This window comes from Trichomycterus rosablanca, chromosome 7 (genome assembly GCF_030014385.1).
Source record: "Trichomycterus rosablanca isolate fTriRos1 chromosome 7, fTriRos1.hap1, whole genome shotgun sequence".
NCBI classification, from domain to species: Eukaryota; Metazoa; Chordata; class Actinopteri; order Siluriformes; family Trichomycteridae; genus Trichomycterus; species Trichomycterus rosablanca.
The window spans coordinates 26,173,239-26,198,960 of NC_085994.1; the positions used below are offsets into that span (position 1 = coordinate 26,173,239).

A 25,722-nucleotide genomic window follows, 5' to 3' on the forward strand; every position below is an offset into this window, starting at 1 on the left:
TTCGTGACAGCTAAAATGGTTAATACTCTATTTTTACAACGTATGGCTATTATTATGTGGATACTTCATCTAACTGTTCAGGCGTTCAGTCAAACCCATTGCTAACAGGTGTATAATTACTTACATAAATAATTTGCTTTTAGATGTGCAGCTGCGAAAGTTCCATCATACCTGTGCACAAAGCAATGTAAATAAAGACTGTCAGGTATGAAGGAACTCAAGTGGCATGACAGAGCCCTGACCCTAAGCTCATTAAACACTTTTGGGACAAACTTCACTTGCATGTCTGATCTGACACACACTCTGTTAATTGAATAGTCTTTACAAAGGAGTGAAGGTTGTCACAGCATTGAAAGGAGGGGGAGCAACTCCATGTTAATATCAATGGCTTTGAAATGAGATGTCAAACAAGCTAATGAGCAGATGTCCATATACTTATGGTCTCTCAGTGTATTTTCTTTCAGCAAATATAATGAGACAATAAAATTTACAATTACAGTTCATTTCCTAGTAAATGACTGCAGGTCCAGGTAAATAAACCAAAGCACACATCCAAACATCATGTTACAGGATATTCTGTAGACAAAATTCTAAAAGGTGAAAGCCAGAAATCAAAGCACAGCACTTTTTCACTCTTTTCTTCTCACAGCTATTTCTTTCTGAATGCTTTAGTGTCATTATGCCAGAGATGTGCAATCAAGTTGTCAGTAATGGTTGTAGCACTCTTGGCAAGTGAGGAGGTTCACACTTACAGAATCAAATAGGGTAATTTGGAGCTGGGTAACGTGGGTATAGTTTTGGGCTGAATTTGGGTCATTTAACAAATTGCTTAGCTGACAAACTAAGATTAAAACCAGAATTGTAATGTTGAATTAAAACCAAACCCCTCTCACACTGTATCTGTGATTTCCAGATAATTATTAGCCATTAGTCACTAATTAGTCAAGAATTTTGATTTAAGTAAAGAAATTCCTTAATAAATATTTAGCCCATATAAGCTCATAATGGAGGAAAGCCAGTAGTCAATAAGTCCATGTAAATGCCACTCAGTTCCATATTTTTCAGTAATGTGCTACATTAAGGTAAAGCTGTTTTTGATCCTTTGGTGGCCAAAAGCAACATTCTAACTGTGGTACTCATATACTGTGGTACTCGTACTGAAATACACATTTCAGAAAATGTGAGACTGAACTGTTCATCATTTATTTAATTTTATTTTCAATCTAGTAATTTCCAATTTTCTATTGCAATTGAAAATGCCTTGCCCAGACAACAGTCACTTTTGAAGGAGCAATAAGGAGACACCATAACCAATCTTTCTTTTCTCAATACTCAGCCAAATGTGTTTGCTGAGGACCTGGCCAGGCCAATAGCACTGATGAGACTCAAACTTGAAAGCCTAAACTTTCTGCGGTGGAGGGCTAGCATATAGACTGCAACACCATCTAAGTGCCAGAATAATTAATAAAGAATAACAGAAAATATATTTCAGTTTTTAACCAAATAAAATGTTTATAACAGATTTCAGCATTGGCATATCCCCACTGAGCATGTGCAAAGTCAGGCATTGTGTGTGCCTAAGCACTTGTTCTTTTGCCCCTTGTTTCTATATAGTCTATATTGTATATTGTCCTTTTAAATGTTATTTCATAGTAAAAAGTTACAATACTTTTTATAAACAATCATTTGATTTGTTTATTATGACGGGAACACATTAGGTAGCCTGCACATAGCCTTGACCTTAACCCTATTTAACACCTTTTGGATGAATTGAAATGGCTCACATGGCAGGCTATTGAAGGTAAATCTCTGCAGTATGCTACATAACCAAAAGTATGTAGATACCCAACACAATTATAGTTTTAGTCACACCAATTGCTAAGACATGTATAAAATTAATTATAAAAAAAAATATCATATGCTACTAACTTTGTGGCAACAGTTTGAGAAATGCTTTTTTTACTGTGCCCCTCTGCAATATGTGTAAATGAATGTCGTGTAAAGGAACTCTAGTAGCCTGCACATTGCCTTAACTTCAACCCTGTTAAACATCTTGGGGATTACTTTGTGAGTCAAGTCTTCTCATTTAACAGTATACCTGACCTTAAAAATATTTTTTAACGTACACACTCCAACATATTTTGGAAGCCTTCCTAGTAGAGTGAATGCTGTTACAGCTGCAAAGGAAGGGGGCCCTCCATATTACTGACCATGGTCATGAAATACGATAGCAAGTACAAATTTGTACCATTGGTGTGCACACAATGCTGCTCCTGCTAGATATAATGGGTAACTGGTGTGTTTGCACCAAAAATGAAACAAAAATTTCCAGAACTCACTATGGACTTTATTACAGACTGAACTGAATAATGAAAAACTCATCTTGCTTGTTTATTCTTTTAGCTAATTACAATTTTATTTTCAACTGGACATTTTGTAAAATGCAAGGAAAACAAAATTTGTTATTTCTCTGCAATCTTTATTAAACTGAAAGAGTACAAATAAAATATGTCCAGTGTTTTCACAGTTGGGTGGCATGTTTACCACTGTGTTATCACCTTATCAATTTATTACTTTTTAATATTTTAGTAAATGAGGAGACTAATTGTTGCAGTTTTGCAAGTGGAATTTTTGCCCAACCTTTCTTGATACAAGATTTCAGCTGCTTAACGGTCCATGATTGCTATGATGATGAGCAATTCATTTTCAATAAAAGACAGACCTGGACCGCAGTCAGGCCAGTCAATTACTTGTACTCTGTGTCTATGAAGCCAGGCTATTGTAAAAATATCAGAATGAGGCATAGTGTTGTCCTGTTGAAATATCCACTGACTTCTCAGGAAAAGATGTTGTCTTGATGGCAGCATGTCTTTCTAAAATCCCTATATACTTCTCTGTGTCAATGCAACCATCAAACGTTTACAAGTCATGCTGTGAGCACTGATGCACCCTTATAATATGACAGATGTTGGTCTTTACACTTTTTGCTGATAAGTCTGGACAGTCCTTTTTGTCACTGACATAATGAACTCAATATATGTTTTTCCCAAAAACTAGCTGAAATGTGGACTGACAACAAGTTTTCACTGACCTTCGGTCCAATTAGCTAAAGTCTAGAGAACTTGGCAGTGTTTGTGCATTTTTTGCCTAATAAAATTTCAGGTTATAATTCTTAATGTAGCGGTAGACTGTGTACGGTGATAATGGTTTTCAAAAGTACTTCCAAAACTATATCACTGTTTTTATCATATTAGCATATACGTTTCTCATGTCATGCCATCTGAGAGTTTGAAGATCACCCATGCTTTTGGTATGCTTTTTGTTGGTCAATGCATTGAAAACCACACTTTTGTCAGTTAATTACAGGTTAAAGAGAATGTACAATCATCGGTTCTTTTTAAATGTTATTTCACAAAAAAAAATTTTCTTGAAATGGGGTTTGTACGTTGAAATTCCTTGACTCCTTAACAGCCTGCTTAAGCTCAGATGAAGGCAAAAAAACATCTTGGACTGTAAGAATGGTAGTGAGGTCTTGAGGCAGACAGTGGAGACTTAACGTTTGCTTTGTTTAAAGGCCAAAGCCATTTTTCTGGTTATCAGAGGCAACTGCAGTTACGGCTACAGGAACTAATTGTTCATTAAAGTTGCAGCACATGAAAAATGATGATCCAAGATTCACTGCTACACACATATACTTCTTAGCTAGATGCGTACACTACCCTGGCCATACACTGCCTCATTCTAATTGGTCCATAAAGATGGTTGCCAAGTTTGGTGTAGAAGAACTCTGAAGGCACAAAGCCTTGACCTTAACATCACTGGATGCTTTTGGGATGATTTTTAAGTCAGGCCTTCTTATTCAACATTAGTGCTCTTAAGAAAATGGGCACAAATACTTAGACACATTTTGTGGAGAGCATTCACAAAACTACCCACTTGTTTCTTTTGCTTAGCTCAGTTAAGATCTGTATTATCGAAGGAATACTTGCTTCTTTGACATTTCCTCCTAGGATTTATAATGAAACAGTAGTTGCCTCTAAGATGCTGGTTTTGTGTGTGTGTTTGCAAACTCTATTAGGATACTTTTTCTATTTTTTTTCTAAGGTAATCTTACAACCCTGCTTTTTATTGGTGGGTTGTCGACTGAGAGCTGTATCTAAGCAACCAGACCTGGTTCATTCACTGGGTGAGTAATTTAATTGGTCTGGACAGGCAAGCATTAACTATGTGACTCTGTTGATCAGTTTTCTCTCCACAGATGGCAATTTTTATCAAGCATTTTAACACCAGTATTACTGCTGGGTTAATAATCGTCTACTAACCCAGAATGTACATCCAGCAGTGACGTGTGTTTAAAAACACATAAAAATCCTAAAGTGAGATTAATAATATGTTTATACAGGCACTTCTGTGGCACAACTTTGTAATATGCTAGCCCACAATGGCCAAGACACAAGTTAAGGTCTCAGTTGTATCAGTTGCATGGTTAGGTTCATTTTAGGCACAATTAGTTGTGTCTAAATGAAAAAGGCTAGATGGGGAATCTCTCAGCCAGGGCTGATTTATGCCATACAAGTAAAACATAAAAACCAGAGTAGTACTAAACCTGCCAGTTAAAATGTACAATTTACTATAAAGCATCCAGGGAAGTTAATAAAAAGTTAAATATTTCAGTCTGTAATGGTTACAAAGCCATGTCTAAGTCTGTAAGACTCCACCAAATCACATTGAGAACCATTATTTCCAAACTTGTAGAAGTGCAAGTCTGTTCATGAATGGTTGGCCTGTTGAGGCTAAGACAAAAATAAGATTCCTGCAAATAAATCAAACAAAATATCTTAGTAAAACACTTTAAACAGTCAAAAATGATGGCGGTAGTGTGATGGTGTTAGAGAGTTTTGCTACATTCTTCTTCTTCCCGGCCTTCGTGATCATTGATGATCCATGGCGACATGGTGGATAGTAGCTCTGTACATCCTTCTGTCTTCAGCCATTTTGATTAACGTTGATATTGTAGTGTTCATTGTCTCTGTGATGTTGTCAATCCATCGTGTTGCAGGTCTTCCACGTCCGCGTTTTCCACTAACTTTGCCGAGCATGATATCTTTCTCCAGTGATTGGTGTCTAGCAATATGTCCAAAGTAAGATAGTCGTATCTTTGCTACTTTTGCTCGCAATCTCATTTCGGGTTTGATTTCGTCCAGTATCGATTGATTAGTTCTCCTGGCTGTCCATGGCACTCTGAGAATCCTTCTCCAACACCACATCTCAAAACTGTCTATCTTCTTCCAATCAGTCTTTTTGATTGTCCAGCTTTCACATCCATACATCATAGTTGGAAGCACCAGACAGTTTACTAGTCGTACCTTGGTTCTAAGCCTGATGTCTTTGCATTTCCATACTTTGTCCATATCTTTCAGTGCTGTCTTGCCTATAGCGATTCTTCGTCTGATTTCTTCTGTATTCGAGGCCTTGTTGTTTACGATTGATCCGAGCAAGGTGAAATCATTGACTATTTCAATGGTTTCCCCATCTATCTCAAATTCATCCCTGCTGTTTGTGGCCAGTATTTTTGTCTTCTTCATATTTAGTGTCAGGCCCATTTCCATGCTGCATCTTTTTACTTTGACTATTAGATCTCGGAGGTCTTCTTTGCTTTCGGCCAGTATAGTTGTATCATCAGCATACCTCAGATTGTTCACTGTTCTGCCGCCTATTTTGATGCCTCGGTCATCTTCATACACCCCTGCATTACGCATTATCTGTTCCGCGTATAGGTTGAATAGTTGCGGTGATAGGATGCAGCCTTGCCTGACGCCCTTGCCAATCTGGAACCAATCGCTGTCACCATGTTCCGTTCGTACTGCTGCTTCTTGGCCACTGTATAAATTTCGCATCAGAACTATCAGATGCTCTGGTACTCCCATGTTCCGAAGTGTTGTCCACAGTCTTTCATGATCTACACAATCAAATGCTTTCTGATAGTCAATGAAGCACATGTAGACTTCTTTTTGGTGTTCTTTTGACTTTCCCATGATCCACCGAACGTCCGCTATTATGTCTCTTGTACCTCTGCCTTTTCTGAATCCTGCTTGATTGTCTGGTAGCTCTCGTTCAGTATAAGGTTGGAGTCTACGTTGAATGATCTTCAGCAGCACCTTGCTTGCATGAGGTATCAGAGCTATTGTGCGATAATTAGAGCAGTCAGCTACATCTCCTTTCTTGTGTAGCGGTATAATGATTGACCTTTTCCACTCTTTTGGCCATATCTTTGTTGTCCATATTTTCTGGCACAGTGTTGTCATTGCTTCTGTTATGGCTTTGGATTCTTGCAGCACCTCTATGGGAATTCCATCTATTCCAGGAGCCTTGTTCCTGGCTATATCTTTAATCGCTGATTCCACCTCTTCTTTTAGTATGGCTGGCTCATCTTCATAATCTTGCATCTCTAAGTAACTGTCAGGTTGAACACTTTTGTATAGTGTTTGCGTGTACACTTTCCATTGGTCCTTGATGCCTGAAGCGTCATTGTACACCTTCCCATTTTCATCCCTTAGCATGCACGTTCTTGGCTTGAATTTTCTTTTGAATTGCCTGATCTTTTGGAAGGCGGATCTTGTTCTTCCTTTCATGCACTCAGCTTCCATTTCCCTGCACATTGAATCGTAGTAGGCTTCCTTGTCTTTGCGGACTGCCCTTTGAAACTCTCTGTTGTATTGGGCTTCTGCAGTGCTGACGCCTTTGGATTTGGCTGCCTTACGCTTTAGAGCTATCTGCAGGGTTTCTTCAGTCATTCTTCAATCTTTTTTTCTTCACTTTGTCTAAATTTTGTTCGCATTCTTCGTGTACGATTGATTTCATGGTGTCCCATAATTCATCCGGAGTTCGTTCTTCGTCCATGTTTAACATTTCAAATTTGTTACTCAGTCGGCTCCTGAATTCCACTGGTATATTGTTGACGTTGTACCTGGGTGATGTCTTGACTTGATTGTTTTTTCGTAGCCTCACTTGAATTCGGCACACTAGAAGCTGGTGATCTGTTCCACAGTCTGCACCAGGTTTTGTCTTTACAGATTTTATCGAACTTTTCCATCGCTGTCTACCGCATTTGTTTTGCTACATTAAGACCTGGTTAACTTGTAATTACTGTTGAAGAGAATGTAAGGTCATTTGTCTGTAAGCTGAAGCTCAAGTGTGATTGGCTTATGCAAGACAATATTTGGACAAGAGTATGTTTGTCTAAAGTTTGGTGGACATCCAATGCCTTTGCAGTTGGCCCTCTTCTGGAAAGGCTTTTCACAAGATTTTGTAGCATGCCTTTGTGAATATAATTAATGATGTTGAGGTGAGGCTCTTCCAGGCAACTGTACTTGCTCTACACTAAACTTGTAAAGTCATTTCACAGTGGCACAGTCATCTTGAAATATAACTTTTATGTACATTTTACGCTGGATTATGTATTTTATTTAATTGATTGTTGATTTTTATACACCTTTCAGCAATGGGTAGGGCTAAAACATACAACCTCATTAATTACTCATATGGTGTATAATTTCCTTGGATAGGAATGATATTGGATAAAGCCTGCACTTTTATTTTGATGACACAGTAATTTGCACTTATTCAGCTTTAATGAAAAAGCTCACATGGGATCTCAAAATAGCTCTATTCAGAACCTTTAATGGGCTAAAAGCTGGTCCCTAATTGAAGGCCTAAAATGTTTGTTGACCAATGCAATATTGTTACTAAAAGCTTTATTTGCATTCTAAATAGAGAAAATTTATGTGAAAACATTGAGCATCTGAATGAAATTAAAAACCCTGTTCTTTTACATTCTTTTACATTTTTAATGAATATTTACAGGTCAAACACAATAAGCAGAAATGTACCAGAAATTCCTGATATCATTCGTGACTGGCTTTTCACAGTATTGGTTGCCATTTGTTTTTAAATGGTATCAAACACTTATCATGATGATTTGTCTTTGCTGACAAGAATTTTCTAAAGTATTCCCAAACCCATATGGTTGTATACTTTACAGTTTGTTTGTTTGGATTTTAACGTCATGTTTTACACTTTGGTTACATTCATAACAGGATCGGTAGTTACTCATTACACAACACTCATCAGTTCACAAGGTATATCGAACACAGTCTTGGACAATTCAGTGTCTCCAATTCACCTCACTTGCATGTTTTTGGACTGTGGGAGGAAACCGGAGCACCTGGAGTAACATTTACATTTACATTTACATTTAGCCGACGCTTTTGTCCAAAGCGACTTACAATAAATGGAGTACATCTCTAAAAACAGCATAAATAATATAAAAATAAGAAAAGAAAAAATAAATAAACGAAATGATTTGCTAGATTACCAGGCCAGAAAGGTGGCATAGACAAAGAGGAAGAAGAACTAGAGGAGGAAGAGTGGAGGAGAGGGAATGAGAATGAGGTTAGAGGTGTTAGTGTGTTAGAGGTGTTAGGAGAGAAGGTGTTCCTTGAAGAGCTCGGTCTTCAGGAGTTTCTTTACCGTAGCGAGGGACGCCCCTGCTCTGGTAGTGGCTGGAAGCTTGTTCCACCATCGGGGGACTATGTATGAGAACAGCCTGGATTGCTTTGTGTGTACTTTCGGCAAAGCTAGACGGCGTTCTGTGGAGGAGCGCAGCGGACGGAGGGTAACGTAAGCCTTTAGCAGTGAGTTCATGTAAGTGGGTGCCTGTCCCGTTATCACCTTGTAGGCGATTGTAAGAGCTTTGAACTGGATGCGAGCAGCAACCGGAAGCCAGTGGAGCTCAATGAGTAGTGGAGTAACATGTGCTCGTTTTGGTTGGTTGAATACCAAGCGAGCTGCTGCATTTTGTACCATCTGTAGTGGCTTTATGGTACAGGCCGGGAGGCCCGTTAGCAGCGCATTGCAGTAGTCAAGGCGGGAGATGACCACAGCTTGGACCAATCTTTCTGATATTGTATAGTGCAAAGCGGCAGGACCGAGTCACTGAGGCAACATGGTTTGTAAAGGACAGCTGATCATCAATCATGACTCCTAGGTTCCTAGCAACCTTTATTGGAGAGAGTGAAAGCAAGTCGATGGTTATGCTGAGGCTGTGCTGTACGGTTTGTTTTGCCGGAAGAATCAGCAGTTCAGTCTTAGATCGATTCAGTTGAAGGTGGTGTTCCTTCATCCAGGAGGATATGTCTGAGAGGCAGTGTGATATCCGCGCCGAGATTGAGGAGTCGTCAGGCGGGAATGATAGATAGAGCTGTGTGTCATCAGCATAGCAATGGTAAGAGAAACCATGTGAGCGGATAATCTGACCCAAAGAGGTGGTGTAAATGGAGAAGAGAAGGGGTCCCAGTACTGAGCCCTGGGGGACTCCAGTGGATAGTGAGTGGGCTGAGGACAGTTGTCCTAACCATGACACCTTGAAGGAACGCCCGGTGAGATATGAATTAAGCCATGAGAGTGGTTTGTTTGAGATGCCCATGTTTGAGAGTATAGTGAGCAGAAGGTCATGATTGACCGTATCGAAAGCAGCTGAGAGGTCCAGTAGAATGAGGACTGAGGACTGCCCTGCAGCTTTGGCAGATTTTAAGGCTTCTGTCACAGACAGCAGAGCCGTTTCAGTGGAGTGCCCTTTTTTGAAGCCGGACTGGTTCTGGTCCAGGAGGTCATTCTGGGAGAGGAAACCAGAGACCTGTTTGTAGACTACTTTTTCTATCGCTTTGGAAAGAAAAGGTTGTAGTGAGACCGGTCGATAGTTATCAACTTGGTCAGGGTTGAGAGTAGATTTTTTGAGTAGTGGAGTTACTTGAGCCTGTTTGAAGGCAGTTGGGAACTCTCCATCGGCTAAGGAGGTGTTGATCACATGTGTGATAGCTGGAATTATCACAGGAGCAACTGCTTGTAACAGTTTTGTGGGAATTGGATCAAGCGGACATGTAGTAGGACGGCTACATGTAAGGAGAGTCAGTGCCTCGTCCTCAGTAAGAGGGGTAAACGAGGAAAAGGTTGCGCCCTTGACCGAGGTTGAATGAATATCTTTGGGTGGATCAGTGAACTGGCTGCTGATGGCCGACACTTTTCCAGTGAAGAACGATGCCAGCACATCGGCTGTGAGTAAATCGGCTGCGAGTAAACCCACGCAGACACGGGGAGAACATGCAAACTCCACACAGAAAGGACCCGGACCGCCCAACCTGGGGATCGAACCCAGGACCTTCTTGCTGTGAGGTGACAGTGCTACCCACTTAGCCACCGTGCCGCCATACTTTACTGAAGCTTTTAATGCAATGGTATCTGTGGGATGGCCACTGTCAATAAAATTTTTACACAGAGATTTTTCCAAATCTGTTAATAATAATGAAGACTGTAAATTTAAATTGCCAAACTTCTTGCAATTGTATAGAAATGTTGAACTGAAATTGAAACGCTGTTTTTAAACAGCTTGTTAGACAATTTTTTGGACAATTTGTTTTTTAAATAGTGAAGCACCTTGACCCATCCTTGCTTGTAAATGAATTGTGTTAATGCTTCTTTTATAACCATTCATAACAGCATTACTTATTTTACTGATATGTTTTTAAATGTATTTCTATTTTAGCGCTTTACCTGTTAAAAGTTCCAAAACAGGTGTTTTTGATAATTCTACAAACGTTCCAGTCATTCTACAAGTTACCAAGTTACAAGACCTACAACAACTAAAGTTACAACATTTTGGAATTTGTTTCAGGCCTCAAATTAGAAATGAATGTATATTTAGACTACCCAGTGTCCTTCTCACAACACAGCTATTTACATACAGGGCAGTAACTGTCCAATGCCCGGTGGGACACCAGTGCTAGACACATCTCAAGAATAGTTAAAGTATACAGGATGGACCAGAAAATAATTTGGACTGCTGAAGCAGAGTCTAAATACTTTTGTGACTTTTTTATATTTTTAATTAATAAAACAAACATAAAAACTTGTGTTCTTATTCACATTAGGGGTAATTGAGTGTACATTAATGGATTAAAATGTTCATTATATCTATTAAGAAGCAAATCTACTAAACAAATTGTGCAAAAATGAGTGCAATGAGTTTAAGGTACCTAAACACACATCCACCCATCCATCCATCCATCAACTCCTAGCAAACTGATGTGTAAAAATTATTGACAGAAAATGTGTTTTATTCTTTTAATTATGTGGCAACAGTTTGAGGATGGCCCTTTCCTGCTCCAGTTTGATTGTGACTCTGTGTACAAAGTGATGTTAATCAAGGCATGGTTTGAAGTTAAAAGTCTGGTGTGAAGGAACTTTGGTTTTTTGTATAAAACCCTGACCTCAACACTGCTGAATACACTGGGAATAAATAAAAAAATCAATTGCAGGCCAAACTTTGTTGTCCAGCATTAATACCTGATTTTACAGATGCTTGTACCTTACAGACATAAAATCCTACAGACACACTTCAAAATGTTGTGGAAAGCAAAGTGGGCGCCAACACTATACTTTTGCTCATGGTTCTGGAATGGGATGTCTAACTGGCTCATGGTTATGTGTCCACATACTTTTGGCCATATATTGTACACACATGAATAGAAAGCTATGTTTATATGTACTCAGTTATATAAGTCAAAGCACGCTTGTTAATATTTTACGACTGAACTTTCCTCAGTGCATCTTGCATTTACAGACTGGGAATTTAAAGACCACCGCTCTGTTTTTCAGCATTTGAAGTGATGTGTGTATGACACACATTTTTTATCCCTCTTTACCTGACCAAAGTCTGTTCTGCTGCTTACTGGTCTGTATAAGATTGCTTATCTCCAGGGGTCCATTCAATGCACATGCACTAAAAATGTATTCAGTGTTTAAAAATCTCATATTGCACACTTTTGCAGTGATCAATAATACATCATATACACACAGAGGAGTACAGTACAGTGAAATTATTTTTCCATGTATCTCTGCTTGTCTTGGAAGCTGGGGTCAGAGCGCAGGGTCAGCCATTGTATGGCACCCCTGGAGTAGACAGGGTTAAGGGCCTTGCTCAAGGGCTGAAGTGGCTGCAAAGCCAAGCCAGGATTCGAACTGACAATCTGCCAATTGATAGCTCAAAGCTCTACCATTGTCTCACCCCTGCCACCATTAAATTTGTTGATGTGAATATCTGCATACAAATGTAACATGTCTGTTTTTATTTGCTGTCTAAAATAAATAGTCCATATTTAGCCTAAAAACTACACACAATATTGACTTGCGTTAGTGACAGTTTATTCACATACAGTTTAGTATAAAATGTGTTTTAGTTTAATATAAGAAAGCTTTGACAATGATTGTCATTTGAAGATGTGATAAAATAAAAGAGGAAAAAATAAGGGGTAATGAAACTTTATTGCTTCAATCAAATGGCTCATTAAAACTGGTTGAAATCTACATAGCCATGACAAGTGATTCCAGGATTAGTAAATGTAAGATTCCCTATTTCACAGTGTACTAGTCACCAAGATCTTTTTTCTTTCTCACAATGCCAGTGTTTTAGAATACAACAGTTTTGAAAGGGTTTTGAAAACAGTGACAACCAGTTTTCATGTCTGTATTTCACTTCTGTCTACGTCATATATTGGCAACGCTTTGAAATCATATTAAATTTTAAGTGCAGCATCAAAGCCATAAATCTGTGTAGTGCGTGATGCTTAGGTAGCACAGTGGCAAGGTAAGGGGCACAGTCTTACTCCACTCAAACATTTTTAAAGCAGTAACTGCATAAAAACAGGCGAGATAAAAAAAAATCCTTGTTTACTCTGGTTGAGTGACTATTTGAGTGAAAAGTTGAATTTGAGAAAAATCTTTTTAATTAACTTAAAACTGCAAAGATTTACCCGAAGTTTCATTAAGTGTTCCAAATTTGGTCATATATTGCAAAGTGAAAGGCAGTTTAAACTTTTAATGAGGCAGCTTATACATTTTTGCAGGTGTTATCACATGGTCATCCTATACACCCATGACCACTTGCCAGTTTGGAGTTTTTTTTTGTGTATGCGATATCTAATGAATAAATAAATAAATACTGCATGCACATTGTGTAAAGTCACTGAAACTGGATTTAAATGTTTTATTTCGTTTTTATTCACTGCATATTTATTTGTGTTTATTATACATAACTGTAATAACTCAGCTTTTTTGCTGTAATTATGTTTAGGTTGTGTTTGAGGAACTTTACCTGTTCTGGTTTGAGGCCTGGGGGCACCCAAGCATATTCCTCTAATGCGCAGCCGGAGTCATCGTCAGAGGTAGAGTTCCTCTGGAAGTCAAACATGAGCTTAGAGACTGTCCTCTCCATATCCAGAGCCATCATCCTCGCCTCATACCACTCCCTACTGAACACAAAGAAAATAATAATAATAATTACTATAAAAACTGGACAGATGTGGCCAATCTGTTTTACAAAAGATTGTTGGATAACCAATTCCAAAATACGGAGTCCCTCTGTGGCTTTCTTCAACCCCCTTTTCTGAAAAATGCATTAAAAGCCAGAATTGTTGTGTCATGTGTTAAACACACCTGTTTCCATTTCCAATTTACATTTTTGGCATTTAGAAAACGCTTTTATTCAAAGCAACTTACAATACTGTGACAGTATACAGTCTGAGCAATTGAGAGTTAAAGGCCTTGCTCAAGGGCCAAACAGTGGCAACATGGCAGTGGTGGGTTTTGAACCAGCAACCTTTTGATTACTAGTTCAATACCTTACCTGCTAGGCTACAACTTGCCTATTGCTAGACCTCCAGTGCCCGCTGGGGACATTACCTGTCACCCAGTGCCCACTGTAGAAACTGCCCGACTTTCAGTACCCACTGGGGACGTCACCCATCAACTAGTGCCCTCTGTAGACATTAACCTGCACCCACATCCACTGGGGAAGGCCCTCCATCCTCACACCACAAATCCCCAGGGTCCCCTTGCTAGTCTGTCTGTCCAAACCAGTTCTCTGTCTCAACCAATTCCAGGCAGCGTCAGGGAGCTGCCTGGCCAGTTTGTCTCTCCCAGACAGATCACGGACTCTGCCAGTACCAGCCAACACTGAAACCACCTAGCCGTTTTCAGCTTGTTCCTTGGCCCCTCTGTCTGTCCCAGCCATCTCCCTGACGCTGCCTGTTCCCGAAGCCATTCTGTCAGTTTCAGCCAGCACTCAGCTTTTCTGTCTTTTCCAGCCAGCTACCAGAATCTGTGTGTCTCAGCTGAACCCAAGGCGTCCGTGCTGGCCCCTAGTGGTCCCATGGGCTTCATGCTGGCCTATACTGGCCCTCCAAAGGTCTTGTTGCCACCACCAGATGGCTTCCAGGGGTCGCTAGGCAGCATTCCATAGGTCTCATCACCCGACGGCCCTCTAGAGATCTCATTGCTGCTGCAGGGCAGCCTTCTAGTGGTCCTGTCACCACCTCTAGATACCTCTCCTGTGGTCTCACAGCTAACTCTATACTACTTTTCTGTGGTGTTGCTGACAACTCCACATGGCTCTCCATGGCTCTTCTTGTCGGTCCCAGACAGCTTCTTTCAATTCTCGCAATTTTCACATAGTTTATCTGTACTCTTACTGGTCCTAGCCGGTCTCCCTTAACTCTTGCCATTTTCAGATGACTCCTGTGGACTCTCATTAGTCTTAGTTGGTCTCTTAGTTGGAGCTCTTGCCCTTTTTCAGACAGCTTATGTAAACTCTTACTGGTCCTAACCAGTCTCCTTGAACTCTTGCCATGTTCAGACCATTCCTGTGTGCTCTCGTCAGCCCCCTGGAATTCTTATCAGCCTGCTTGTTGGTTTTGTTACTTCCTCCAAGCATCCCAAGTGATGTAGAACTTGCCCCCTGGGCCCACGATGCCGACTGTGTCTCTGTATTCGTGCTTCTGTAGCCACATATTAAGGTTGGGGGGTGGTCTCTGTCATGCATTTAGGCTTTTGCTGTTGCTTGTCACGTACTTATTGTATTTTTTGTGATACACTCCCTCTGTATCTGCCCCTTGGCTCTGATTTGTTCATTGTTTAAAAACCTTCACCTGTTTTCTATTGTGTCCCTGATTTGTTTATTTATATATTACCCTGTGTGTTCAGTCTTCCCTTGTTAATCAGTGGGTGTATACTGTATGTTTTTGCTCCTTGTTCTGATATATACACTGTGGTTTAGTTAGCGTGGATTAGCATTAATTTAGCTTAGAGATTAGCACTTGCTGTTCATTTGGAGTTTAGGTTAGTTTAGTTTAGGGATCTGTTTTTTGTTTTTTTAGTTATTAGCATTAGCATTTTCCATTAGCAATAGCCTAGCTCAGTGTAGGGTCAGGTTTGTTTGTTTGTTTGTTTATTAGGATTTTAAAGTCATGTTTTACACTTTGGTTACATTCATGAGAGGAACGGTAGTTACTCAATTATCAGTTCAATTTTGTATCTCCAATTCACCTCACTTGTATGTCTTTGGACTGTGGGAGGAAACCAGAGCACCCGGAGTAAACCCACATACAGAAAGGACCCGGACCATCTTGCTGTGAGGCGACAGTGCTACCCACTTAGCCACCATGCTGGTAGGGTCAGGTCTTTATAGCATGGCGTTGTGAACAAAAAGTATATGTGCTTGACTGGTCTGCCTCCAGTCCAGATTAGTCTTCCATTAAAATATATGGTGCATCATGGGTAGGAGAATCAAGCAAGAATGGGCAGGAATTTCACTTGCAAGACTGTAACAATTAGTATCCTCAGTTCCCAAATGATTAAAAAGTGTAATTAATAAGAAAGGTGATGTAAATAGTAATATAACACCAATTTGTGAATGTGTTGTATGCATCAACTTTTAATTTTGCTTATATTTACAAAATTAAAAGTTGGTTAGTTAAAACATTTGAAAGCTTTTTACTTGTCAATTAAATAAAGGCTCAGGAGAATTAACAAATCAGGAATTGCTGACTTCATTGGATTTTACAAAATTATCTTTTTCTGAAATGGGGTTTATAAGATTGTTTGTAAGAGTGTCTGTGGAAATCTGTGCCCATTCAATCAAAAGTGTATTTCCGAAGTCTGGCCTGCAATCAAAGTTTTAGTTAATCCCAAAGAATTGAAGGTTAAGTTTAGGGCTTTGTATATTCCATTGGCATACCTCCACAGGGGCACAGTCATGCTAAACAGAAATGAGCCTTACCCAAAATGCTACTGGAAATTTGGAGGCGTATAATTCATTTGATGTAGCTGAAACTAACTCAATCATTTAGAGGTGTGTGCACAGACTTTTGGCCATACATTGTACAATGCATGTTTAATGATAAACCTTACTCAGCATATCACTGTATTATTCTGAGACAGACAGACCTTATATTTTATAGGGCCCTAGGCCCAGTAAATTGTATTTCTTTTGATTACATGACAGTACAGCGTACTCACAAATGCCATACATGATGACACATCAAACTGACATGGCCAGAAGTGCAAGAACAAGAAACTAGATTAGACAAGCTCTCCTGTCTGATTTGTAGACATCTACATTAGTTACGCTGACAGATTCCTAATTAAAATTCACAGCCTGGACAACAGAACCACGAATTCACTTGGTTTTACAGAGAAATGTAAATACTGATGGGAATTACCATTATGCCAGTCAAACGTGTACTAATATTAGCAAATGAATAGTATAGGATGGAGAGTATAAATATGTATTTGCATTTAAATTACTTTAGCGACAAATGCAACACAGAAAAAAACAGATTAGGCAAAAAAGAAAAGGAGAAGATAAGAACTAACAAATTGCTTATGAATACCTGTGGAGCATGTTATTGTACTGTCAGGATTCTTTAAAACAAGAAAATTCAGTAACATGTGGTGCCAACTAAAAAATTATCATTACATTTATTAGATGTACACACTGAAATACTGAGATATCAGGAAGCTACTGCTGCTTGATTGTTTTGCTGGTTTTCCAGAAAAGTAATTTTTTTAATATTAAAAAATATGTTTGCTTTTCACAAAGATAAACTTGATTTACTTTAGTGTAAGCCAACCACTGTATTTAATTTTAACTGTAGTCATTTATTCATTTTAGCAACTGTTTTATTATTTCGTCAATACATACAGTACAATCATTTGCTTAGTAGCAACAAAAAAGTTTATAATTTTGACTGTAACAAACTGCATATGAATGTACTAAATAGCTACAGGGGTTGGACAAAATAACTGAAACACCTGTCATTTTAGTGTGGGAGGTTTCATGGCTAAATTGGACCAGTCTGGTGGCCATTCTTCATTAATTGCACATTGCACCAGTAAGAGCAGAGTGTGAAGGTTCAATTAGCAGGGTAAGAGCACAGTTTTGCTCAAAATATTGCAATGCACACAACATTATGGGTGACATACCAGAGTTCAAAAGAGGACAAATTGTTGGTGCACGTCTTGCTGGCGCATCTGTGACCAAGACAGCAAGTCTTTGTGATGTATCAAGAGCCACGGTATCCAGGGTAATGTCAGCATACCACCAAGAAGGACAAACCACATCCAACAGGATTAACTGTGGACGCAAGAGGAAGCTGTCTGAAAGGGATGTTCGGGTGCTAACCCGGATTGTATCCAAAAAACATAAAACCACGGCTGCCCAAATCACGGCAGAATTAAATGTGCACCTCAACTCTCCTGTTTCCACCAGAACTGTCCGTCGGGAGCTCCACAGGGTCAATATACACGGCCGGGCTGCTATAGCCAAACCTTTGGTCACTTGTGCCAATGCCAAACGTCGGTTTCAATGGTGCAAGGAGCGCAAATCTTGGGCTGTGGACAATGTGAAACATGTATTGTTCTCTGATGAGTCCACCTTTACTGTTTTCCCCACATCCGGGAGAGTTACGGTGTGGAGAAGCCCCAAAGAAGCGTACCACCCAGACTGTTGCATGCCCAGAGTGAAGCATGGGGGTGGATCAGTGATGGTTTGGGCTGCCATATCATGGCATTCCCTTGGCCCAATACTTGTGCTAGATGGGCGCGTCACTGCCAAGGACTACCGAACCATTCTGGAGGACCATGTGCATCCAATGGCGGTGCCGTGTATCAGGATGACAATGCACCAATACACACAGCAAGACTGGTGAAAGATTGGTTTGATGAACATGAAAGTGAAGTTGAACATCTCCCATGGCCTGCACAGTCACCAGATCTAAATATTATTGAGCCACTTTGGGGTGTTTTGGAGAAGTGAGTCAGGAAACGTTTTCCTCCACCAGCATCACGTAGTGACCCGGCCACTATCCTGCAAGAAGAATGGCTTAAAATCCCTCTGACCACTGTGCAGGACTTGTATATGTCATTTCCAAGACGAATTGACGCTGTATTGGCCGCAAAAGGAGGCCCTACACCATACTAATAAATTATTGTGGTCTAAAACCAGGTGTTTCAGTTATTTTGTCCAACCCCTGTATGTAATGATAATCAAGCATCTCAAGACTAGTTATGCATGGCACTTTCTGATTACAGGATGCTGTTGAATTTAGGTCACTATTCTCCTCCCAGCATTGAAAGTGAGTTGTTTTAAAATCCCAACAATACTGCTGAACCTGATACCCTCATATCAGTACGACACACTGACATATTACTTTTTTGGTGTCATTGCAGTGCTGATAATAATAGGCCACCCAAACAAGATTTGGACAGTGGGATCCTAGGAGGTATCTTCCCATTTGGGGGAGGGGGATACACGGTGTACTAAATTATAGTTAGTCATTATATATATACACGCAGAGGTGGAAAGAGTACTAAAATATTGTACTCAAGTAAAAGTACTATTACTTTAATGAATTTTTACTTAAGTACGAGTAAAGTTACTAGTCTAAAAATCTACTTAAGTAAAAAGTAATTCATTTAAAATGTACTCAGAGTAAACGTTACTTAGTTACTTTTTTTAACAGAAGAGGGTGACAAGTGGATATAAATCTCACAATAGTTGTTTTTCTATTCAAATATAATAGAAAAAACATGTTGATACAACATTTAAAACATTTAGGGATGTGTAATGTGTCATTTTAGTACAGACCATTCCATAAAACTAAATGCAATGCAACCACAGTATGTCTCTTCCCTGTAGTTTTTTTTCTATCACGTATTACCGAGCGGAATGTAATGAAATGAAATGTAAGCCCAGTTTGGCTACAAGTTATACAACAGATGATTTATTGCAATTGTTTTAAACTATTTTTGTTATTAAAATATACTTGTTGTCAATTTGTATACTTTTGACAATCTTTTTTTCTCATTTTAATGTTGCTTGAATTAGATGATTGTTCATCATTGATATTAACATCGGGGCTGTATTATAGTTACAGTAGCGCCGCTCGCTGCCTGAACAAAGAATGAAGAGCCATTTTTTTGAACGGCTCTTTAAAAGGAACCGAGCCAAAAGATCCGACTCCCCGTCGCGGAATTTACTGCAGCAGTTTCCCAGACGCGATTTTTTTAGCGTTTATTTTACTCAGTAACGGATGTTATTTAAAATGTAGCAAATTACAATTTCTAATACAAAACATACTGAAGTAAAAGTAAAATTACTGGTTGTAAAATCTACTTTAAAAAGTACAAGTACACAAAAAAATTACATAATTAAGTAATGTGAGTAAATGTAATTCGTTACTTTCCACCTCTGCATACACGGTGCATCCATATAGTAGGTGGAGCTCAGAAAATGACAAATGAATGTATGTTTAAGACAGTGTATCTAATAATGTGCTCTGTAATTGTATAGTTTAATTATAAGATAATTACTGTACAACCAAAAAAATACAGGAAATATATACATATGTATGTATACTCGCATATACACAGATCAGCCATAACATTAAAACCACCTCCTTGTTTCTACACACTGTCCATTTTATCAGCTCCACTTACCATATAGGAACACTTTGTAGTTCTACAATTACTAACTGTAGTCCATCTGTTTTCTCTACGTACCTTTTTAGCCTGCTTTCACCCTGTTCTTCAATGGTTAGGACCCCCACAGGACCACCAAAGAGCAGGTATTATTTGGGTGGTGGATCATTCTCAGCACTGCAGTGACAATGACATGGTGGTGGTGTGTTAGTGTGTGTTGTGCTGGTATAAGTGGATCAGACATAGCACTTACTGTCCACTCTATTAGATACTCCTACCTAGATTCAAAGTCAGAGACGATCGCTCATCTATTGCTGCTGTTTGAGTTGGTCATCTTCTAGACCTTCATTAGTGGTCACAGGATGCTGCCCACTGGGCTCTGCTGGCTGGATATTTTTGGTTGGTGGACTATTCTCAGTTCAGCAGTGACAGTGAGGTGTTTAAAAACTCCATCAGCACTGCTGTGTCTTATCCACTAATACCAGCACAACACACACAAACACACCACCACCATGTCAGTGTAACTGCAGTGCTGAGAATGATCCACCACCCAAATAATACCTACTCTGTGGTGGTTCTGGGAGATTCCTGACCATTGAAGTACACCAAGAAAAGGGGCTAACAAAGCATGCAGAGAAACAGATGGACTACAGTCAGTAATTGTAGAACTACAAAGTGCTTCTTTTCTTCTTTCTTGGTAAGTGGAGCTGATAAAATGGACAGTGAATGTAGCAACAAGGAGGTGGTTTTAATGTTATGGCTGATCAGTATATGATTGTATAATGTCTAATTACAGATAATAACTTTCCAATACTACCTGCTCCTATATTAAGGTTTGGCACAGTTTTCACGGCAAATGTCCTTTCTGATGCAAACCTTATTTTTATAAGCAATGATTAAACAGAAACCAGGAATCTTAAAGGTGTAAATGTAACTGTTTCTTTGTTTTATAATATTTTTGTAGTTTGAACAAGGTTATTTGTATTAATGTTGCAGGTTATAACCCCCACTGTTTTACCTTATGTTGTTTTAGACTGTTTACCTGTAGCTTTTTGTTTGTTTGTTGTCTTTAACCAATCACTCTTCTATATCCCTTTAATGCCAAGTTAGGGCTGTGCTGATGGCAGTTGCCCTGCAGGGTGCCCATTCCTTGAAATCACTTGCACGCTGTGTGATTGAGTTTGAACCAAAATGCCCTTTGCCAGCTTCACTCTGTTGGTAGTATACAGTATCTATTACGAGAGCAGGTCACCAGCATGTTTTGTGTGGTTAGTCATTTCTCCTTTTTCCAAGTCATTGGCCTTTTTTCTTTGCTTTTCTCACCTCCTTCACTCTTTGGACTTTATTTTGATTGTTGTGTGTAATTTTCACCCTAATAAATGCAATATATTATTGTAAAAGTATTAAAAACAGGTAATCCACAAATTTATTACACAGCTGTTGACATTCGACAAAACTTTTTGATTACTGGGTCACAGCTGAAGGGTAGAAGAACTAGAAATCAAGCAGGCAAAAGTGTTTTAGTGACCCCCAGTGCCACATAATGCTGCTGGACAACAGCATATCACAATCCACTTCATACTGCATACTCATAATGCACTCTTTAGCATTACAACAGGTTGCCACATTTGACCAAACACTTATTTTGCATTGTATTCCTTAATTGTATTTTGGAACTATAAACAAATTTAGAGTTTGATGCCTGACACACATTTAAAAACTTAAAACCCTGTTGCTAATACAGTACTTTAGCTGCTCAACAGTTCATGGCCGCTGTTGTCTTTTTTCTCTTCATTAAGTGCCATACATCTTCAATGGTAAATAGATCTGGATTGCGGGTAGGCCAGTCAATCACATAGACTTAGTTAAAAAAACTGTACAAAATAATATTATTATAATTTACAAAATACAAAAGCAAAATACAAAAAGTTGGTCAGCCAAAACATAAAATGGAATTTCGCTGTACTTTTGTCAGCTAAACAAAGGTTCAAAAGAATGAACAAATCACAGATTCTAGTTTTTATTGCATTTTACAAAACGTTCTAACTTTTCTGGAAATAGGGATTGTAGAAAGTAACAATATATATATTTTCCTGAATCCTAGTTTTGAGTTAAACACAGGTGCAGGGATACATGCTTATATATAATCACCAAATCATACCGTCCTTTGTAAGACGACTGCTGCTGTAGAGTGTGCTTAAAAAATTCTGCCAACTGAGATATGACAGTGACCTGTTCCAAGAAAGACAAACCTGTGGTGTCTGATACGCAAGCAGCACAGCAGAGAGTAAACAGCTGGGTGCAGCCACTGCTTGTAGGCAGCTTAAAAAAAAAAAGGGCTAGAGAGCTAAAAGGCCTAACAGAAAGACAGCCAAAAATGGTCCAAGTGCACCATGTTCAGCTTAATGTATTTTCCTTAGCAATATGCTTTAAACACTTTAAACATGCTGTTTCTCAAAATGCTAAATTGTGTATATGTTAAAAGCAGCAATTTATTGTTTTATAATCTATTTTATTTATTTTAATCTTGTTTTGTTTTTAGCTTGGGCTTGTAAATATGACATATAAGATAAATTCAGTGCGACTGGGTGGTGAATGTTTTTTACGGCCAGCAATGCAATGCAGCTTTAGGTGCTGCCAGATGCCATGTCTGTATTTTGCAATAATTAAATTATATTAAGATGTAATGGTTTCAAGCCTTTTAAAGCCAGGGGTAGAGAATTCAGGCACATTGGCATAGACTACTTGTACCTGCCACAAGTTTTTTACAACACCAAATGCTAACAGGATTAGTAAATTAGTCATTAACCCACAATATCTACATAGACAAATGTTGGCAGTAAAAATGAGAAACATTTAACATCACATTGAGTCACATTTCTGTCCAGTTAGTGTTGCCTCAGACGTTTTATTGTGAACTGGAAATGTCTAGCAGCCATAATAACAGCTGCAAAGCAGCATAGACTGCAAAAAAGTTCTGGAGCACAAAAATCATCTATTATCTGGAGTTGTATAGATGATTTGAGCTGGGATATCCACAGTAAGGACAAAAATAATAATAATATTACAGCCTAGAATGACATCTAAGAGACTTGGCAACATTTTGGGGAAACCCCTTTTTCCATTCCAACAACACAAGGAGTGGTTCATAAAGCAATAGTTTGTTCAGTTTGGTGTAAAATAACTTGGAAGACCAATCTACACAGAACCCTTACTGCAACCCCAATTAACCTTTAGATAAATTGCATTTTGTGGCAGGCATCACTTCTTAACATCAGCACTTAACAGCATTAATGCTTTTGTGGCTAAATGTAAGAAAATCCTTACAGTCATGTTACAAAACCTAGTGAAGAAACATAGAGAGTGCAAAAAGAGCAAAGAAAGGAATAATTTCATATTAATGTTCATGGTTTTGTAATTGGATATAGATGTTAACTGTTGTTGCCAACCAACACTATATGGCAAAAAGTATGTGGACACCTGACCATTAGTTTGTTATTCCAAATCCCTGTGCAATAATATGTCATAAAAGCCTTTACTCTACCAGGAAGGCTTTTGATAACATTTGGAAATGTGGGAATGAGATTTTGTGACATTAGCCTTGTGGGTAGAGCTTGAACTGTCAATCAAAAGGTTGTGGGTTTAAATCCCAAATCCATTTTGCCACAGTTGAGCTTTTGAGCCCTTAAGCCTGCTTAATTGTTTAATTGTACTGCACATGTGTTTACGTATTTGTGACTCTCTTCTAATGTTGAATGTAAAAGCCTGGTTTGCTATCAACATTTGCAGTTCATCACAAAGGTGTTTATTGCTGTTGAGATCAGGGCTCTGTGCTGGCCACTGATGTTGCTCTGCACCAAACTCATCAAACCATGTCTTTACGAACCTTGTATGTGCTGGGGGCACAATAATGCTGAAACAGGAACCTTCCTGTAACTGTTGCCATGTTGAAAGCATATCATTTAGGATAGAACAGAGACTAGAGAAAAGACTGCACACTGATGTAGATCTCATCATCATCCCACAGACCCTAGAGGGCTGAGCGGGGAAAAAAGAGAAAGAGAAAGATAGAGGTTTAAAGAGGCTGTGCTAAAGAAACGATTCTCTCTCTCTCTCGCTCTCTCTCTTTTTCTCTGCCAGTGGATTTGACTGCTTCTGTGTGGGTGTGTGTGAACAGAGTGAACAGAAGAGAGGGAAATGAGTGAAAGAGCTGGGGGAGGGAGAAAAAACCGAACTCTTATTTACGTAAAAGGCAATGTGAGAGAAGGCTTGCTGCGCAAATGCTAAATGCAGTTTTGCTAACAGGTTACAGTATATATATATACAGTGTATCACAAAAGTGAGTACACCCCTCACATTTCTGCAAATATTTCATTATATCTTTTCATGGGACAACACTATAGAAATAAAACTTGGATATAACTTAGAGTAGTCAGTGTACAGCTTGTATAGCAGTGTAGATTTACTGTCTTCTGAAAATAACTCAACACACAGCCATTAATGTCTAAATAGCTGGCAACATAAGTGAGTACACCCCACAGTGAACATGTCCAAATTGTGCCCAAATGTGTCGTTGTCCCTCCCTGGTGTCATGTGTCAAGGTCCCAGGTGTAAATGGGGAGCAGGGCTGTTAAATTTGGTGTTTTGGGTACAATTCTCTCATACTGGCCACTGGATATTCAACATGGCACCTCATGGCAAAGAACTCTCTGAGGATGTGAGAAATAGAATTGTTGCTCTCCACAAAGATGGCCTGGGCTATAAGAAGATTGCTAACACCCTGAAACTGAGCTACAGCATGGTGGCCAAGGTCATACAGCGGTTTTCCAGGACAGGTTCTACTCGGAACAGGCTTCGCCAGGGTCGACCAAAGAAGTTGAGTCCACGTGTTCGGCGTCATATCCAGAGGTTGGCTTTAAAAAATAGACACATGAGTGCTGCCAGCATTGCTGCAGAGGTTGAAGACGTGGGAGGTCAGCCTGTCAGTGCTCAGACCATACGCCGCACACTGCATCAACTCGGTCTGCATGGTCGTCATCCCAGAAGGAAGCTGACGCACAAGAAAGCCAGCAAACAGTTTGCTGAAAACAAGCAGTCCAAGAACATGGATTACTGGAATGCCCTGTGGTCTGACGAGACCAAGATACACTTGTTTGGCTCAGATGGTGTCCAGCATGTGTGGCGGCACCCTGGTGAGAAGTACCAAGACAACTGTATCTTGCCTACAGTCAAGCATGGTGGTGGTAGCATCATGGTCTTGGGCTGCATGAGTGTTGCTGGCACTGGGGAGCTGCAGTTCATTGAGGGAAACATGAATTCCAACATGTACTGTGACATTCTGAAACAGAGCATGATCCCCTCCCTTCGAAAACTGGGCCTCATGGCAGTTTTCCAACAGGATAACGACCCCAAACACAACCTCCAAGATGACAACTGCCTTGCTGAGGAAGCTGAAGGTAAAGGTGATGGACTAAACCCAATTGAGCACCTGTGGCGCATCCTCAAGTGGAAGGTGGAGGAGTTCAAGGTGTCTAACATCCACCAGCTCCGTGATGTCATCATGGAGGAGTGGAAGAGGATTCCAGTAGCAACCTGTGCAGCTCTGGTGAATTCCATGCCCAGGAGGGTTAAGGCAGTGCTGGATAATAATGGTGGTCACACAAAATATTGACACTTTGGGCACAATTTGGACATGTTCACTGTGGGGTGTACTCACTTATGTTGCCAGCCATTTAGACATTAATGGCTGTGTGTTGAGTTATTTTCAGAAGACAGTAAATCTACACTGCTATACAAGCTGTACACTGACTACTCTAAGTTATATCCAAGTTTTAGTTCTATAGTGTTGTCCCA

At 39.5% G+C, this 25,722-nt stretch overlaps 1 protein-coding gene across 2 annotated transcripts in view; it reads right to left on the reverse strand.

The window, feature by feature from the left end:
- The window catches only part of prickle2a (prickle homolog 2a), an 80,592-nt gene that overhangs the window by 12,618 nt on the left and 42,252 nt on the right, over positions 1-25,722 (reverse strand). The window contains exon 2 of one of the 2 annotated variants that reach the window (XM_062998552.1): positions 13,208-13,361. In XM_062998552.1, the coding sequence (XP_062854622.1) occupies positions 13,208-13,342 (135 nt within the window). In that variant the 5' untranslated portion in view covers positions 13,343-13,361. Of the gene's footprint in view, positions 1-13,207; positions 13,365-25,722 lie in introns of both variants that reach the window. The other variant, XM_062998553.1, reaches the window with a different exon arrangement.